General features: G+C 37.5%; 1 protein-coding gene across 2 annotated transcripts in view; it reads right to left on the reverse strand.

Moving 5' to 3' along the window:
* PALMD (palmdelphin) overlaps positions 1–17352 on the reverse strand; it is a 55663-nt gene continuing 38311 nt past the window's right edge. For both annotated transcript variants that reach the window (XM_082651346.1, XM_082651345.1), the window contains exons 5-9: positions 7779–7893; positions 7609–7642; positions 7375–7488; positions 4609–5703; positions 1–354 (exon numbers count right to left, since the gene is read on the reverse strand). In XM_082651346.1, coding sequence (XP_082507472.1) covers positions 311–354; positions 4609–5703; positions 7375–7488; positions 7609–7642; positions 7779–7893 — 1402 coding nt within the window. In that variant the 3' untranslated portion in view covers positions 1–310. The remainder of the gene's footprint in view (positions 355–4608; positions 5704–7374; positions 7489–7608; positions 7643–7778; positions 7894–17352) is intronic.

Here is a 17352-nt window from a genome sequence, read left to right on the forward strand (position 1 = left end):
CTATTTTAAATAACTTTATTCTTAAATTTAACAAGCTCTTATTAGAAATGCTTTGGTATCAATACAATAAAAATATGTTGGTTTCCCCCCACTGAATCATGTCAAGTAACTGGAATAGTTAAGAGTTTGTTCTCCCCAGCTTTTTTGGTATTTGTTTCAAATAATGACTACTGCTTATTCACATGGCTTAATATGGGTATAATTATAATTTTTTGTATCTCAGGAAAAAGAAACAAAATATCTGGAAGAGAAATTTGCAAATGTTTCTTAGTTTCTTCTTCAAAGGGTGTTTACGTAGATGGTACACCTCTTAGATAACTTTTTTCCCCAGCTTTGCCATTCTCATCCTTAAGGCTGCAAAATAAAGAAAAAATAGAGAGAGAGTTATGGGAAAAAAAGCTTTACTTTTCACTCTAAATGACCATTACATAGATTGCAGGAAAGTTTGAAACATACCTCAGATGATTTTATCCAACAATGTGAGCATTGTTTTAGTAGCATAAAAAGATAGTAGAAATAATAAGCTATGGTTAACTTAGGGAAGAAGCAGGTTCGGAACTAGAAGGAACCTATTTCTATAAAAATTAAAAGAGCAAACACAGCATAAATTGAGTAAATACAGGATTAGTGCACAGTATCACTATTAGCCATAGATAAACAGCTATGGGTCAATGACTGTTTTGTGCATATTTCTGAGCTATGTACTACTAAAGAGAAAAAAGGCATTGACATAAATCCTAATTCATGATGGTTGGGTTATCTTTTAACTCATCAAACTTGGTTATCCCAAAGGGCTTCATCCTTGGATATAGAATAGCAAGAACAAAATTTTTAATAATGAAACGATATGAACCAGTATTTAGGAGTTGAAGTCATGATAAAATGTCTTTGTCAAGATATGTTATATGTGCTTTCAAAGGGCAAATTTATCTTTTTGAGAATATTTCACTGCTAATGGTATATTAGATATAGAAACCATTTTAAAAATGTAGATTTAAAATTCATAACATTTCTCTGATGTTCTGGTATCATGCCATTAATATTTAAGAACAGAGTATAGCTGTCTCAGTCACGTTCCAAAAGTTGAGAGATGCTTTCAAGGCACTGATCATTACAATCATGTGTAATATGGCCCAAGAACCAGCTATTTAACTGTTTGCAAAATTTTGTTTAATTAAAAAAAATCAAAAAGGGAAATCATGTTTTCTTATTTCACAGCCATATATTAGTTGTCCATCAACAAATGAAATGACCCTATTTCTAAGAAGCTCTTTTTCACAAATACGAGAAGGTTGGGGATCTAATATTGTAAGAAGGCCACGGTCATTTTTATTTTCACTCTACTTATATGAAATGTTTTCATTTAAATGAAGTCAAAGAGCTTTATTTCCCTTGGAATTTTAAGGGAAATGATTATTTCCAGTGGCAGGATCAAGAATATTCCCTTGAATTCAGGACCAGCTGAGAGAATTTCCTTTGCTCTGTAGCCAGGAGGATGGTGTCGATTGCTGGGAGATGTCAGACGGTGAAACTGAAGGACAGGACTGTGCTTCCACAGCAAGAAGGCAGAAGGCAGAAGGCAAGTCTTTATAGGTTTTACTTTGGGATTTTTGGACCTCTATCTTGCCCATACCAAAAATGAAAACAGAGGAAACGTTCATCTTAAGGGACTTTTGAAGGTCTCTTTTAAGGCTGGGGCAAAATCCTCCTCCCTACAGCTACTCCTCAACTTAGATTCAGTAAATCAGGCATAGCCAGTGTGCTGTGGATTTTCAGTGAAGTTCTTAAAGGACATCCTGGATGTTTGCATCCTCAGGAGTGGGGTAATCCAGTAACTCACTGTCCCGTTTCTTAAGGGGGAAAAAAGAATTCTAGATTGTTAGAATCTGCTCTTCCTTTCTTTAGGCCTACGGTGAGTAGATGGTGTGAGTTCCAAGTAGATGTGTGGGGACACAGCTTCTGGCAATGGGAAGGCCCCTTGGTGTAGCAGCTAAAAGATCTGAGTCATCAGCTCTCCTTTTTACTTCTCCTTTCTGTTCTTCTCAGTTCTATATCTCCTCTCCTCATAACAATTCAGATGCACAGTTTTGGCTGGTATTAACTTGAGGGAAGAGAGCTTGCCTCCTTACTCTCGGTGTTCCTTGGCTTCTAATGGTTGCCACAGGTTGGCAATTTTGCCACCACTAGCTTTTGAATCCCCCGGAGCTGAGTTTCCCTACCTCTTCATCCTGAAATGCCACTGACATCTGTAAGAAGGGAGAACAGAGCTAAAAGGAGTACAAAAGTAGGTTGGTGAGGATTACCAAAGGGAGTCAACTGTCTGGCTGGTGGGGATAGTAGGGGAGTCCCAGTAAAAGCTTACAGGGGCCACTCGTTAGATGCATTCGTCACTGAGCCAGATATTTTGAACATGATCCTGTTATATTTATTGATACATAAATAAATGGACATAAATTTGCCTAAATTTTCTTGTTGTGTCTTATCCTTTTCAAAGTTTTGGCTAAAAAATCTGATCTTTAGGGTCTCCAGGCTCCACCTTTTTCCATCTTTCTTCCTCCTTCATGTTCTTTTTCAAGTTAAAAATTGCTCTCAGGTCAGGCTTTGATAACAGCATTTACACTAAGAGAAAAGAGACTTACACTTATTAACTATTGTGCCTACTAGGAATATTTATATATAGTAGGGCACCTATACCATAAATAAAGGAATGGACTGAAATGGTGGATTTTCAAGTATCAATATGTATTTTTTTTGGGGGGAGGCCTTTAGAGGGAGAAGCTCAACCTAGTTGGTGCTTGTGAAATTGAAATGCATAGGTGGCTATATATTCTATGAATATGGACGTACCCTGAAGGCATATGTCAATATGATATACTTATTTTAAAAAACCCATTAAAAATATCAGTTCTGTAATCCACATGGTGAATTGGAAAATGGGAATGTAAAATGATGTCATAACAGAAGGCAAGGAATTTGGAGCATTCTGTTTATAAGATGATTTGATTGATAGTACAACATTTGTATTGTTACTTTGTCTGCAAAAGGTCTTCCTGTTTTCATTATTTTAGTTCAGTGGCATGATTAGTGTTGTCTGGAAACATTAGTCACTTCCTGTCTTTTTCTCTGGGATATATGTGTTGACATGGGTAGGGGAGAAGGAATAAGGGTGTTCGGGAGGAGCTGGCTAACATCCAAGTTAAAAAATGGGAGGTTTTATAGTGTGTAATGTCACTGCTCTTGACCATAAACAGCATGCTCCTTTTTTCTAAGTCTTTGGTGGTGGTGTTTAAAAAATGAATTTAAGCTGCAAAGTTTGATCATTCTCGTAACAGAAGGGAGATTTTAGTTTTATCAGGTTTCCGTTGTGCGGACACACCATTCAACTCTGATTTAGGAAGATAATATAAGTGCGCACTTACCAAGAGCTTAGAAATTCTTCAGATAATTAAATTTACAATAGGTATGTTTAATTTAACTACTTAAAAAATGGAAGAGGTCCATTTTATCGTATTATTGGCAACCTAAGACTGGGTTTCTTGGTTGCAGAGGAAGAATCCTTCCTGAACGGTGCAGGTACTACCAACAGTTCTGTAGAATTATTAGGTTTTTTGATTGCTGGATTAGCTGGGACTCAATAGTTATTGCTTTTTAATGAAAATTCTTCTATTAGAACATTTAAAATTACTGTTCCTTTCACAGATCTAGTACGTATGTCTGGGTAATTTGATTTATGTCTTTAGCTATTATAATTCATTTTATCAGCTATTATAATTAATTTTATCATATTCTTATTTATTATTTACAAAGAAAGTAGTAACAAAGTACAAAGTAAGTAGAAAACAATATTCAAGTGATAATAAAGAATCTAAAATTGATGAGCTATTAGTTTTGTAGAAAAAGTGTTATTTTCTATTCAATGCTAGAAAAGCTAGATAGCTCTAAAACTTTACAGAGAATGAGAATATGTGGAATGCAAATGTTTAGAAAATAAAAGAATGAAATTTCTAAGTTAGGGAAGATTATGTGACATTAAATGTTATAGATAATGTAGAATAAACTGATATTCTTTTTTAAAATATAGAAAAATTAAGGAAATAAAGTTAATAAAATTATAAAAGTATAGAGAAACAAGATATAACAAAGTAATAAAATATCACATTGAAAGTAAAATTTGTTTCTTGTTTTTTCGTGCAAAATTAAGGCAATTTGTTAACTTATGCAGGAAGTTTAAATCACAGAGAGACACAAAAAAAGAGCTGGCTTCGATTCTCATGGGAAACGATCTAATATTGATCCAACATGATAGTAATTCAAATACATTTACACCCATACCATGCCAGAAGATGAATTTCAAGTTACTAAGGTCAATCAATGCAGTACCCAAATAAGGCAACAAATTTTTGTTTCACTTTCTTTATCTTTTGAAGTGACTTAGTCACTTTGCTTATGATGATAACAGTTCATATCAGCATTAATAAAAAAATCTTAGCATGTATTAGCTTATGAAGTGGTCAAAAAAAAGCTGAAAGCACGAGGGTTTGGTAACAACACAAAGAGAAGATTATCACAGGACTAGACAGCAGTGACAAACCTTGTCGTTTTTGTTACCTGTTAGGGAGGGATCCTCAGTCCCATCTCCTGCTATCTGAACGTCGAGTGGAGGATGGTGGACAGGGCTGCCTAAGCTTTCTTCTTGCTCTTTCAGGGATATGGAATTTTTGTGGGGAGATTTATGGTTTCTGTTTTCATGGGGATTAACTTCTGATCTCTTTCTTGGAAGTGGTGTTGGTTTGGCAGGCTGGAAAACCTGACTGTAGGGGGCTATGGGATGGTAGGATAGTTTCTCAGCTTCTCCTTCACCCGCCTCCTCCTCATCAATCACAACCAGCTCAGCATGGATGACCCCGTCATATCCCGTCAGAAGCTTCTTTTCTTCCTCATTGTCTTCTGCCTGCTGATAACCCATGAAAATCATTGTCACGGGTTCTTTCTCATCCATGTCAGAAGGCAGGGAATGAACAATATTATATCTAATGTCTTCCTCATCCTCCTGGCAAGTAGGTGAAGAACCCTGGCGTTCTGACTTCCCAACTAGTGCTTCGCTGGGACTCAGTCCCGCCTTTGGAGAGGGAGCATACCTGTCCTGCATTACATTGGATTCTTCCCAAGGAGTCATCAGCCTCTTTTGCTGGCTGTGGGGTGTCTCCTCTGCTTGTTGAAGCATCGATCGGGGTTGAGGTATTGGCCGAACGGGACTGATGTGATTGAAGCTGTTGCCGCTCTCCTCTGAAAGTCCATTGTCCATGTTGTGTGTGGATCTATTCACATCATTCCCCAGTCCGTTAGCTTTAATCTTTATCCTTTCTTGAAAGTTTGGTCCAGGAGTTACCTTCTCTCTCTGTGGCGTTGTAGGTCTGCAAAATGGATTGGCATATACAGGCTCATGATACTCTGTTGGGGATTTAGAATTTCTCTCTGAAGCTTGTCTTAAAAGTTCCTCTACTTCAACTGGTGCCAGGCCGGCGGTGCCGTTGTATGCTGCACTGTGATTAGAGCTTACTGCATATACTGACTTTTGCCCATCGTCATAAACTTTTATCCCTGTACCTTTAAAGTCATCTGATGGGAGAGGTATTGAAGACAGGACTGTACTTTCTCCGGTCTTCAAGTCTTTTTCAACTTTGATTTCCATGGCATACAAAGCTGTCGAGAGACAAATTTGATCCCTGATTTAGTTAACTTTTTCTCTTTTTAACTAGCTAGCTTTCACAGTGTTTATTTTTATATTAAGTATCCCCTTTGTGTTCTTTTATGAAATGTCTTTTTAAAATTTCTGATTTTATTCATTAATTATATAATGACTAATAGTTTAATGACATGGGTTTTTGTGTAAGGATGTATGAAATTACTGAAAAAATGGAAAGGATTGAAGAAGAGAAGCTGATTGGAGAAAAGAAACTGATGGTTCCTAACGGTAAGGATTTTCATTGGGGAACCAAAAGATATCCCCTTTCTAATGAATAAATCCAACACAACAGATTTACATTCTTTACATTGCTCAGGGATCAGATCTTTTTTTTAGTGAGGAAGAATATATCGCTCTGTGCATTACTGTAGATAAAAGGCCAAGCACTGTATATTTTATTGTTACAGCCTTGCTGCACAGGCCAGCAGCCTGTTGAAATTAGAGAGGAGTGTTCTAAAATTTTCCCAACTGGGAGGTTGTTAAATGTAGAACTGGTATAGAAGAGGGAGGGAGTAGGCTAGAATCACATGCCTCTCATTTTGCCTTATGTTTCTTTTCATTTTCACTCCTATTTTTAAGAAGGGCTAAAAATAGAGCACTATCAGCTATACTAAAACAACTGAACTGGGGAGAACTGGTTGATTTTGGGGAAGTTGAAATCTGCTTCATGTCCCTGGCAAGATCCTGAGGGCTGTGATTTTAACTGGCAGAGTAAAGCTAATGGGATCCTGGGCAAAATTACAACGTTGTACTGCCTGCTTTACTGTGTGCTCCCGCCTTCCTCTGTGAATGCATCTTGCACGTCATCTCTCCTCCGTAGCCCAGTGGTTCTTGGGCTTCCCTGGCTACCCAAATAAAACTGCAACACCTTCACCCACACTTGCCCTATCCCCCTTCTCTGTTTTCTTCTTCTCTTTAGTATTTTCACTTCCTAATATGATATATTTTATTTGTTTATCTAATTTTTAATCTATTTTCTCCCTTAGAATGTCAACTCTATGAGGGCAGAGATTTTTTGTTTTATTCATTACTGTATTCTTAGTGTGAGAACTGAGCTTGGCATAGAGTAGGGGGTTCACTGAATATTTGTTGAATGAATGAATGAATGAATGAATGACTACTTCCTGCAGATAGAGTGTAGCTTCTCTTTTCACTCTAAAATTCAAAGGTTCCCTCTCTGCTCCAATACAAGCCTTCATTTTCCCTGGGGCTTTGAAGTATTAGTGTCATGCAAATCATTCCCACATGGGGGTAAGTAATGCCGAGCCTTCTCAAGGGGAATATTTTCACTTCATTCATTTCATTTCATTTTATTCTAGTGTCTACTACATGGAATATGTTGGGAGAGATATTTTTGAGCAGGGGAGCTTTGCTTTAAGAGCTTCTTGTTTCCTTCAGGCCTTTATCTTCCCTGTTCTTACCTGGTTTGCAGGGGAATGAAATGCGTGGAATAAATATTGTAACCCCATTATCCCTACTTTTGTAAGTGACTCACATACCTCATGGAACTTTGTAAAATGGACCATTGCTTAACCTGGAAGGATAGAATGTCACAGCAAGTTGCTAATATTTGATGTTGTAAAATCTGAATTTGAGAACCTACCATTGAAGACAGATTTTTTGTATACCTTTTCTATTTTGTTCATCATCTTCTAGTCCTTCATTTCTTTCCTTCCTTAATCTGGAAGGTATGTAGGATTTTGGAAGGTCAGGGATATTAGCATAGATGTCTTCAATTGACTCTGTAAAATCAATATTAATTTAAAATATATTTAGAATATATTTACAATAAAGGGAAAAATTCAGTGGACTTGTCAAAAAATATCTCAGTTAGACATAGCATAGGCTGCTCAAAAACATACCTCCTGATGTTTCTTCCTTTTCCACCTTCACAGACTATAAGAAAAAAGAATTCTCCATGATTAATACAGTTAAAAAATAAATTCTATATATGGATATACTTTGAAGAATTATATACTATTTGTGGAATCACTTTGGGAGGGATTCAGTTTTTAAATTAGCTAATGCTTACCCGTATTATGTCTTCTGTTGTCCTCTCAACTGATTTTAGTTTCTTTAAAATTGCCTCTTCATTGGTTGAGATTTGCAGTTCAGCTTTTTCAAGATCTTGGATCTCTTTCTCAAGTCTGAACAAAAAGATATACTTTATATTACTTAAGACAGTACAAATACAGAGCTCTCAAATATATATTCCCCATACACAAACTTTACTTGGAATATTAAATGTAAGTATCCAGATACCTTCTAAGAACTTAGCATCACACCAAACATCACATTAAGTACATAGAAGATACCCAATACCTGAATTTGGCTCAACATTTTTCAATGAAAGTTTTTTTATTTTTTATTTTTGACAAAGGGGATTCTTAGGTAAAATATTTGACCCTTGGTCCCATTTTCTTCATTGCGACTACTAATGTTACTTCCACATGAAACAGAGATTTGTTTTACAAAGAGACTTAAGTTTAAAGTTGGACCAAAAGGAATGGTCCATCTGTCATTATCCTTCAGATTGTTAATTTTTCTTACACAAGTTTTCATATAAATTGTTTGGAGAAAACATTATAATTTTATTTTCTAGCCAAGCAACACTTTGTAACATTATAATTATTAAATTTGATTTAAAATCATAGATATTTAACACTTAAAAACCCTGCATATCCTAACATTGAGAATGACACTTCATTTTAATTTCACAGTTCTCTAAAAGTTGTACCATATTATAGAGAGTAGAGTGAAGAGGTGAGAAATGGACAAAATCTAGTACAGTGGCCTCAGCTGCTGCTGTTTATGGAGACTACGTTTCCTAGGAAAAAAAATGTTATCACATAGCCTGACAAAGTATAAGGGAACTCGTAGGGACAGAAACAGACATTTGAAATTAGATTGTTGCTTTCTGAGCTGGTATCTAGACTAGTTTAGAGCTACATGTCTGATTCAAGTTAATTCCAGGGTGTGGCATCGTGACCTCTATCCTGGATAAAAACACACAACCACTAGCATTCACAAAGTTAGTAAAGCTGGCCCTGGGCAGCCGTGAAACGCATGTAGTTTCTCAGCCAAATACTCCTAGCTCTCAAATAAGCTGCCTCAAAAGATGGCTGCTTCGATATAGCGCGCTAGTTCAGGAGATGACAGCTGTGGGTATTACTGTCAGCTAAGATAATTGTCAGTTATTTTGACTTCCTTCTTTAAGATGGTCATGCATCTGGCAGCTCAAAATTCCTGTGCCACTGTCACACCAATACAAGTCCAAGCAGATCATTCTCCTACTTATTGCTTTCGTTTCAAAATTCTGACTTTCCTCCTGCCCCTAGCTGTTGGTAGTTGGCTGTTTATAGCTGAGGAGGTTTTCTTGCATATCATAGAACTCCAAGTAAAATGCAGTACCTCTGGTTTCTCAGAAGTTACTGAGATGTGATGCCATTCTATTAAATTCCCTCCACATCCATGGAGCACATTTGCCCATCAGTAGAGTTGTGGGGATATATGTTGGTTGGTACAGTAGAAAGTTCTATACTGAAAGTGATGTATCTGGATTATTCTGTTTCTGCTACTCACGACTTGTGAGAGCCAATTCTTTTAACTGGCCTGGAACTCAGTTTTGTAACATGTACAATGAGAATATAGCACCTGCCTCACTTTATACAGAAACATGGTGAAGCTAAGAAGCAGTGATGTATTTGAAAGCACATTACATATAATTGATATCAGATGTAAATGTTATTATGGTATAATTATCAAAGGTTTTCTGCAATACACCATGTCTATTCCATGTCCTGTTCTGCAGGGTCCTTTACCTGACAGCATGTTAGAGACAGTCTAATGAGGGGCTTTTGGGTAGAAAACAAGAAGTTTCAAGTCATTGCTGTATAAAGTTCTGGGACCTCAGGATCCAGCTGTGGAACCAGGCGGACCTGGGTTTGAATTCTGATTCATCTGTCAAGCTCCTGGGTGACCCTAGACAAGTCACCAGACCTTGCTAAGTCTCATTTTCTTCATTCATTCATTCAAAATGTTTGTTTAGCATCTACTTTATACCAGGCACTATCCTATTTGCTGGGTTATAACAGTGAACAAAACAGAGTTCCTGTCCTCAAGGAGTTTACATTCTAGTGGACAACACACTAACACAGGGGCCGGCAAATAGTAAATACTTCAGGCTTTGCAGGCCACTTTTGGTTTCTGTTGCATATTCATCTTTTGTATTTTCCATTTTATAACCTTTTAATAATATAAAAACAATTTCTAGCTCATGGCTATATAAAAAGTAGGCCAGGGCTAGATTTGCCAACTCCTGTAAATGTTGTGTGTGTATGACCCAGGATCAAATCTAGCCCTGGACTTTATATATATATACATATATGTATATATACATATATATATGTATATACATATATGTATATATACATATACACATCTCATATATATACTTATAAACACACATATATGCAAATATATATACATAATAAACAAATATGTGTATATGCACACATATATACATTTATTTATGAAGAAAAATGTTTCCATGAAAAAAGTAGCATAAGGACTATAAACGGAAGAATAAGGGAGACGGAGAGTGCCTGGGGAGGGGGCTCTATTTTACAGAGTGTGGTGATGGGGAGTTTTCTGACAAAGTCATTTGAGTAGAGATTGAAGGAAGTGAAGGAGGGACACACAAGGGTGTCGTGGGAGTGTGCTTCATAGAGAGGGAAGAGTAATTTGAAAACTTGAAATGAGAGGCAAGGGAATAAGGAGCTGAGTGGTGAGAAATAAAGGCAGAGAGGGGGTAGCCGCCAGATCATAGGGGGCCTTCGGCATGGTAAGGCCTTTGGGGAGCCTTTGGGAATTCTGAGCAGATGAGAAACATGCCAAGACATGAAATTTAAACAATTACATTGGCTGCGGTGTTGAAAATAGACTGGAGCGGGGCAAACATGGAGGTCTCAGTTGTTGAAATAATTCAGACGAAGATGGCTTAATCCAGGGTCCTTGCTGGTAGAAGAGTGAGAAGTGATTGGATGCTGGAAATATTTCAAAGGAAGAGCTGCCGGGCTATGTCGATAGATTACATATGAGAAGTGAGAGAAAGAGAGATGTCAAAGGTGATTCCAATGTTTGTAATCTGAATAATTGAAAAAATGTGAATGCAATTGACCAAACTAACCTGGAAAGGAGAAGGAAGGAGCTTGGTGGGGAAGTGTTAAATGTGAGACAGTCAAATGGTGATATGGAGAGGACAGATATAAAAGTTGGGAGCTCAGTGAAGTCTGGGTTTGAAGATATAAAGTTGGGAGTTGGTATTTATAGCCATAGGAGTGGATAAGATTTCCTAGAAAGTTAGGGATTCCAAGGACTGAATCCTGGGGCAATTAAGCATTTAGAGGTCTGGGCAATGTTATCTACTTCGTAGGGTTTAATAAGGAATAAAATAAAAGAAATAGCGAGCACTTGGCAAATGCTAGTTTCCTCCTGTCTCTGCCCTTTTCTATTCCTGGGGCACAGAGATAGAGCTCTTGATCTGCCTGGGCAATTACGTCTCAGGGAAGTATGAAATGCGCTGGTATTGGTAGTTGTTTTCCTCTGTAGAGAGGCCCATGCATAACGAAATGTCATGTAGTTCTCATGAATATCTTCAGACTAATATTGTAAGAGTATGAGGTTGAAAGCCTGCTAACCTCATCAGAGTATCTGCTAATGAATGTTTTTGAAGGTTTTCAAGTCCTCAGTGAAAGCTGAATTAATATGAGGTTGTCGTCGAATGACACATCATGATATGTTTGTGAAAACAAAATAGAAACAAACACGCACCCCTTTCTCTTCTTTATAACAATTACAACCAACTCTCCATTAAATAGGTTAATAAGGAAGTATCTTGTTGCTAATTACTTAGAATTGCAAAATTCTGCCAGGAGATGCTTACTGATATAGAGCATTTCTTAAAATTCTCACTTCAATATGCTATTTTTATATGTTGATTTGATATATATATTCTGTATATTATTTGTGGATAACATAAATATTATTAAGAGAAAAACTTTAGATGTTTTTTGTTCTGACAAAGCTTTCTAAAAGATTAGAATGTCAGTGGAAGTAATGGGAGACCTAGGAAATAGTAATTGAAGATAAGGAACCGGCCTCTCTCTAGCCTACCCTCTCAAAAGACCAGAACTCAGAGGGGCAGGCACTGTGGTAGCCCAGCTGTAGAAGAAGAGTCCTCACAACCTCTACACCAGATGATGTACCACGTTTTTGAGGAATGAGGATTCTTAAGGAACATAAAACAAAAATTACAACTGGTAGGCAGGTGCTATCTTTGTATCGTTAGTACAGTGGGTCTCAACTGATGGCAGTCTCCTCTCTGAGGTCATTCGTCAATGTCTGGACACATTTTTGGTTGTCAAAGCTTGAGAAGTGATACTGGCATCTAGTGGGTAGAGGCTGGGGATGCTGCTAAACATCCTAAATGCACGGCACTGTCCCCCACAACAAACACTTATCTGGTTCAAACTGTCAATAGTGCTGAAGTGGAGAAACGCTGGGCACCTAATACAGTGCCTGGTGTAGTATAGGTGCTTGATACGTGCTTTACAAGAGATTTTGAAATATCTACCTCTGGTATATTTTTACTTTTTCCTCATTATTTCTCTCTTCCATTTAGCTGTAATATAGAATCCAAACTTATTATTTTTTGAATAGAATTTGATCATCCTATTTTTATTGAAAATTATCATTTGGGTTCACTTGATTTTCAAATTGCTCTCTCTCTATATATAAATATATATTTATTTCCTGGCTCAGTGACCATTCATAATTGAGAGTATACTTAACCCTGATTTGAAGCTCCAAAAATGCAGGGAATTCCCTGGCAGTCCAGTGGTTAAGACTCTGTGCTCTCACTGCTGAGGGCCCAGGTTCAATACGTGATTGGGGAACTAAGATCCCACAAGCCGTGTCGTGCAGCCCAAAAGAAAACAAAACCAAACAAAATGCAGGGCTTAAATTAGGGCTTCATATCCAATCCTTTTCTAAAGGTTTCGGGTGGAGAGAAAATTTAGCAAGTATAAGTGAAGAATTGGGGAAATATATATCTATATATTTGTATGTGTGTATAGGTACATTCGTGTATACACATATATGTATATATGTATGTCTGTATTTTTGTGTGTGCATATATAAAATTTTAGTTTTACATATAAAAATATAAATTTATATGTATATACATGCATATGTAAAACTAATTTTTTTTTTACTTGGAAAGCTTCGGGTAGGTCGCTGGGGGATAACTCTCTAACTTTGATCTACTTATCTCTCAGCTGATGGGTTAGAATTTCCATAAGTGCTACCACCCCCATCTCTAGAAGGTATTACCTTCCCGAATGGGAATTAAGCTCCTAGAAATGCTGATTCAGTTTGGTGAGAAACAGGCAGCAGAGAAAGAGAAATATCCTTCCTGGTGCCTCCTGGGCTCTTAGGCGGGGTCTGATGGATGAGTTAGTACCTCTCTCAGTTTCTGAGAGATGGTGAGCAGGCATCATGTGCCAATTTAGATAAGCAAAGTACATGAAAAAGGATTTGTAATGCTATCCATTATTGGAATCTTTCTTCTCCTTGCTTATTTGCTGGAGAAAAAGAGGGTTATTTTCAAGAACTCCCTAGGTGAAAGCAGGTAGCTTTCATTTCATGCACTGTTCTAGCAATAATTTTCCTTAATCATCATGAGATAATATCCCCAATCCAATTCCAACATGCAAGTTATTGTCTTAGAAAAAGGACAGCACATTAACGCTGCATGCACCAAGAAAGGGTTATTTCAGAAGGCAATTTTTCTGCTGCTAAGGGTCCATTTATCTCTTTCAGTTTTTGGTGGTGTTAACAAGGATTAACAACCTGACGGGGTTTGCTATCAGGCGCCAAACAAACGAGAAATCAGGAGAAAAACATTCAAAAGTTTATGCCCTACCTTACAGTACTTCACTTGTTAGCGATTATAACAACATTTAATATGTACTGCGTATTTACACCGTACCAGGCACTGGCCTAATTAGTCCTCACAACACCCCCCAGGAGTACTGTTATTAGTTCCTTTCAACAGGTGAGCAAACTGGGCACCTAGAAAGACAACTGGTCCAGAGGCTTACAGGTAGCCTGTGACAGGATGGAATTTGAAATCAAGTCTCCGCCAAGAGAGCCTGAGCTCTGAACTCCCTGCTGATTAGCCACGATGGGAACAAAACTTTAAAAAATGGATTCTTATGAACTTACAAACAACATTCATTTGCTCAACAGTACAAAAGGATTTTTTTTTTTACTTTCTGTGATAATAAAGTGAAGATTGAAATGCTAGTTGGGGTCTACCACAATGTAACAGTGCTGACTCATTACCTGTAAAGCTAATATTTCTCTCCTGGTCTTCATTGGAGTGATTTTGTTGTGCAGAGAACTTCTCTGCTTAGTGGTCTAGTCAGTACGACCAGGATTAAAGTCCAGGCTTTGTCATTTTTCTCTTTGGCTGCTTGAGTCTGGTTTTTGGTAGGAGTTCTTAGAATAGTCTTTTTCAAAGAGTCTGAGGTTTTCCAACCTAGTGCTACTTTATAGAGAGATTTTCTTTGCTTGGACACAAGATTATTGTTCAAAATAATGGAAGCTTTAGGTCTTAAATATAAAGCTGGTTATACAATTTGATTACAACTCCACAATTTGAATGTAACCACCAATGCTATGTTTGAAATTAAATTTATGACTGGCTTTAGCTATATACTTTGAAAGGACTGATGAATTAATACTTATGTCTTGGTAACTCAAGCTCTCTTATTAAAAGCCAGGACTACATAAAGAGGGTGCCAAATGGCCACTTCTCTGGGATGGCCTGAGTCAGCAGTTCTTAGACCCAGGCTGTGCCACTATTGATGTACCTCTGAGACCAGTTGATAGACGTGCTAGGACCACCTCTCCAAGCCCACCTCAGGCTAGACAAAGAAGGACCCAGTTTCTTTTTTGGGACTTACAGGCTCTCAGATATGTTTGCCTCCAACAGGGTGTTGAATTCAACGTGGAGTTGTAAGCAGTTGTAATCCCTGACTCTTCCCTTGGGCCAGAGATTCTTTCTTTTCTTCCCCACTGAATCTTGGGAGAACAGGAGGTGACTGGTGGTTTACCTATGTTTCGTGAGGGTTTTTTTTGGTGGGGGAGGTCCACTTTTTTTCCCCAGCTCTACCCATGGAAACAGAAAGTAAGCTCATATCAAAGCTAACTCACTTGGCCTAATTATTGACCCCCTCCAAGCTTCAGTTTTCTCATTTAAGGAATAATATTCACAAAGGGTTGTTTTGAGGAGGTAAATGAGATAATGTTTGTAAGTCTCTAGCACAGGGCTTGACATAGAGGAATTCCTAAATAATGATTAGTTACTCCTTTCTCTTCCTCAGTTTTCTAGGGAGAGGAGGGCCCTCTCTGACAACTCCAGTGAAAGAGAAAACCTACCGGGTCCATTTTTGGATTTGATCTTCAACCTTGAAAGCAATGATTTTAGAGCAAGCATGGTGCTAATATAGCGTCAGAAACACACCTGTCACCTAGAGGGGTGGAATGGGGAGGATGGGAGCGAGACTCAGGAGGGAGGAGATGTGGGGATATATGTGTATGCATCACTGATTCACTTTGTTATAAAGCAGAAACTGGCACACCATTGTGGAGCAATTATACTCCAATAAAGAGGTTAAAAAGAAAAGATAATAAAGATGTATAACACCCCCCCAAAAATAAAATAAAATAAAATGTGCTCCACTCCAAAAAAAAAAAAAAGAAACACACCTGTCCTTGAAAATACCGTTCTAGACAGAACAGAAAAAGCAGTGCTCCAGCATTATTAGAATTTTCATAACCTTTATGGGGATAGTGTCTATTTAATAAATGCAATTTAATAAACAATGTCTATTTAATTAAAGAAAGAATATGCTAGTTTGCTTTGACAACCCACTGATTTCTCCCCAAATCCATTTCTCCTGTTCTTTTTAGTAATAGAACTCCCTGAGTTTTATGTGTCTCCCTGCTGCCCTCCTACAGACTACGTTTCCCAGTCTTATTTGCATTGAAATGATGTCATGTGACTAAATTCTGGCCAATAGCGTATTAGCAAGCGTGACCTCTGCAATTTTCAGGTCATATCCTTAAACTAGAGCTGTTTGCCCTCCATTTATCTTCCCCTTCCTAAGCTGAAATGCAGATGTGGTGATGATCAGCTGCCTTTAACCTTACAACCAAGGGCATCCCTTAGGGGGTAGCAAAGCAATAACACAGAAAGAAACAGGGTCTCTTGATCATCCCATGTAATGTTGCCGCTCCCCTCCCTTGAATTTCTCCCAGCTAGGATTGTTATGTGTAGGAGGAAAATGAACCTTTCTAATCCTGTTTAAGCCACTGTTCTTCTGGAGGCTTTTAAAGCAAAAAACCCAGTATGTTAATTATTGTATAACCTTCTGGAGGATGAGTCTTGGTGTGACAAATTTTTTCATAATTTTTTTTGTTGATTTGCAGAATTAATCATTAGTATCTTGCATTTCAGGCAGTTCACCAGTAGCAATAGAATAATAAATCAGTCTTTGCTCCAAGTGGTTAAAGAATTTACATGTTTCTAAATGATATATCAAATCTGACATGGTTTGTGTTGACATAAGCTAGTTAATATTGAATGGCTAAAGTCTGCAATGAAAAAAGGGAGTCATTTTATTTTTTAATCATAACTCATCTAAAAAATTTGCTCTGAAATTGCAATGGATACTATTGAATACACATAGTTGATGACTTTAATCAGGTATTCTTGACTGTTGTGTGTTGATCACATGTAATGGGCAGATACATTATTACTAATGGGTCAGAGGTTATAGATATTTTATCTTTACAGATAATGTGGCCAATGGGAATGTCAAACTATATTTTCCAAATAAAATTGGGAGTATGTAATCAGGTAGAAAGTAGGCTGTTTTGTTTTATTTTTAAAGTTGGGGTCCAATAACTTTCATCAAACATTTAACAAACTTTTTTTAGCACCTACTACATGTCAGGCATATTTTTTCACCGAACTGAAATAAAAGTATATCAAAAAAGATGAAGAATGCTCCTACGCGTGAACATAGGACAAGAATTGCCTTTCAATCGGCCCTTGCCGAAGAGCATGTATAATAAGAAAGCTCTAACCCACAAGTGCAAACAATCACATGCCATGGGTAAGCCTGCCAGAGAATTAAAGGGCATTTGGCATACAGCAAACACTGTTTGCCCCGAGTCAGATCTACTGCCTCTAACCCTGAGCACTGAAGAACAGGACAAGCAATACAGCACAGTAGCTTCAAGATAACTAGAAGCAGAGAGCTGGCCCAACAGTGACATTGAAACAAGTGTCAGTTTGCTCTGATAATTGGGAACAGAGCAGATGTTTAGAAAAGCTGAATAATTTATAGTTACATGTGAGCAGATTTTACAGGGGTGAATCTCGTCTCCTAATATAACTGTAAATATTAACAATTATCTTTTGGGCAGACAATACTATCACGATTTGAAACTGCCTGGTAGGCATTCAAGAGAGT

This window comes from Grampus griseus (genome assembly GCF_964374135.1).
Source record: "Grampus griseus genome assembly, chromosome: 1".
Classification (NCBI taxonomy): Eukaryota; Metazoa; Chordata; class Mammalia; order Artiodactyla; family Delphinidae; genus Grampus; species Grampus griseus.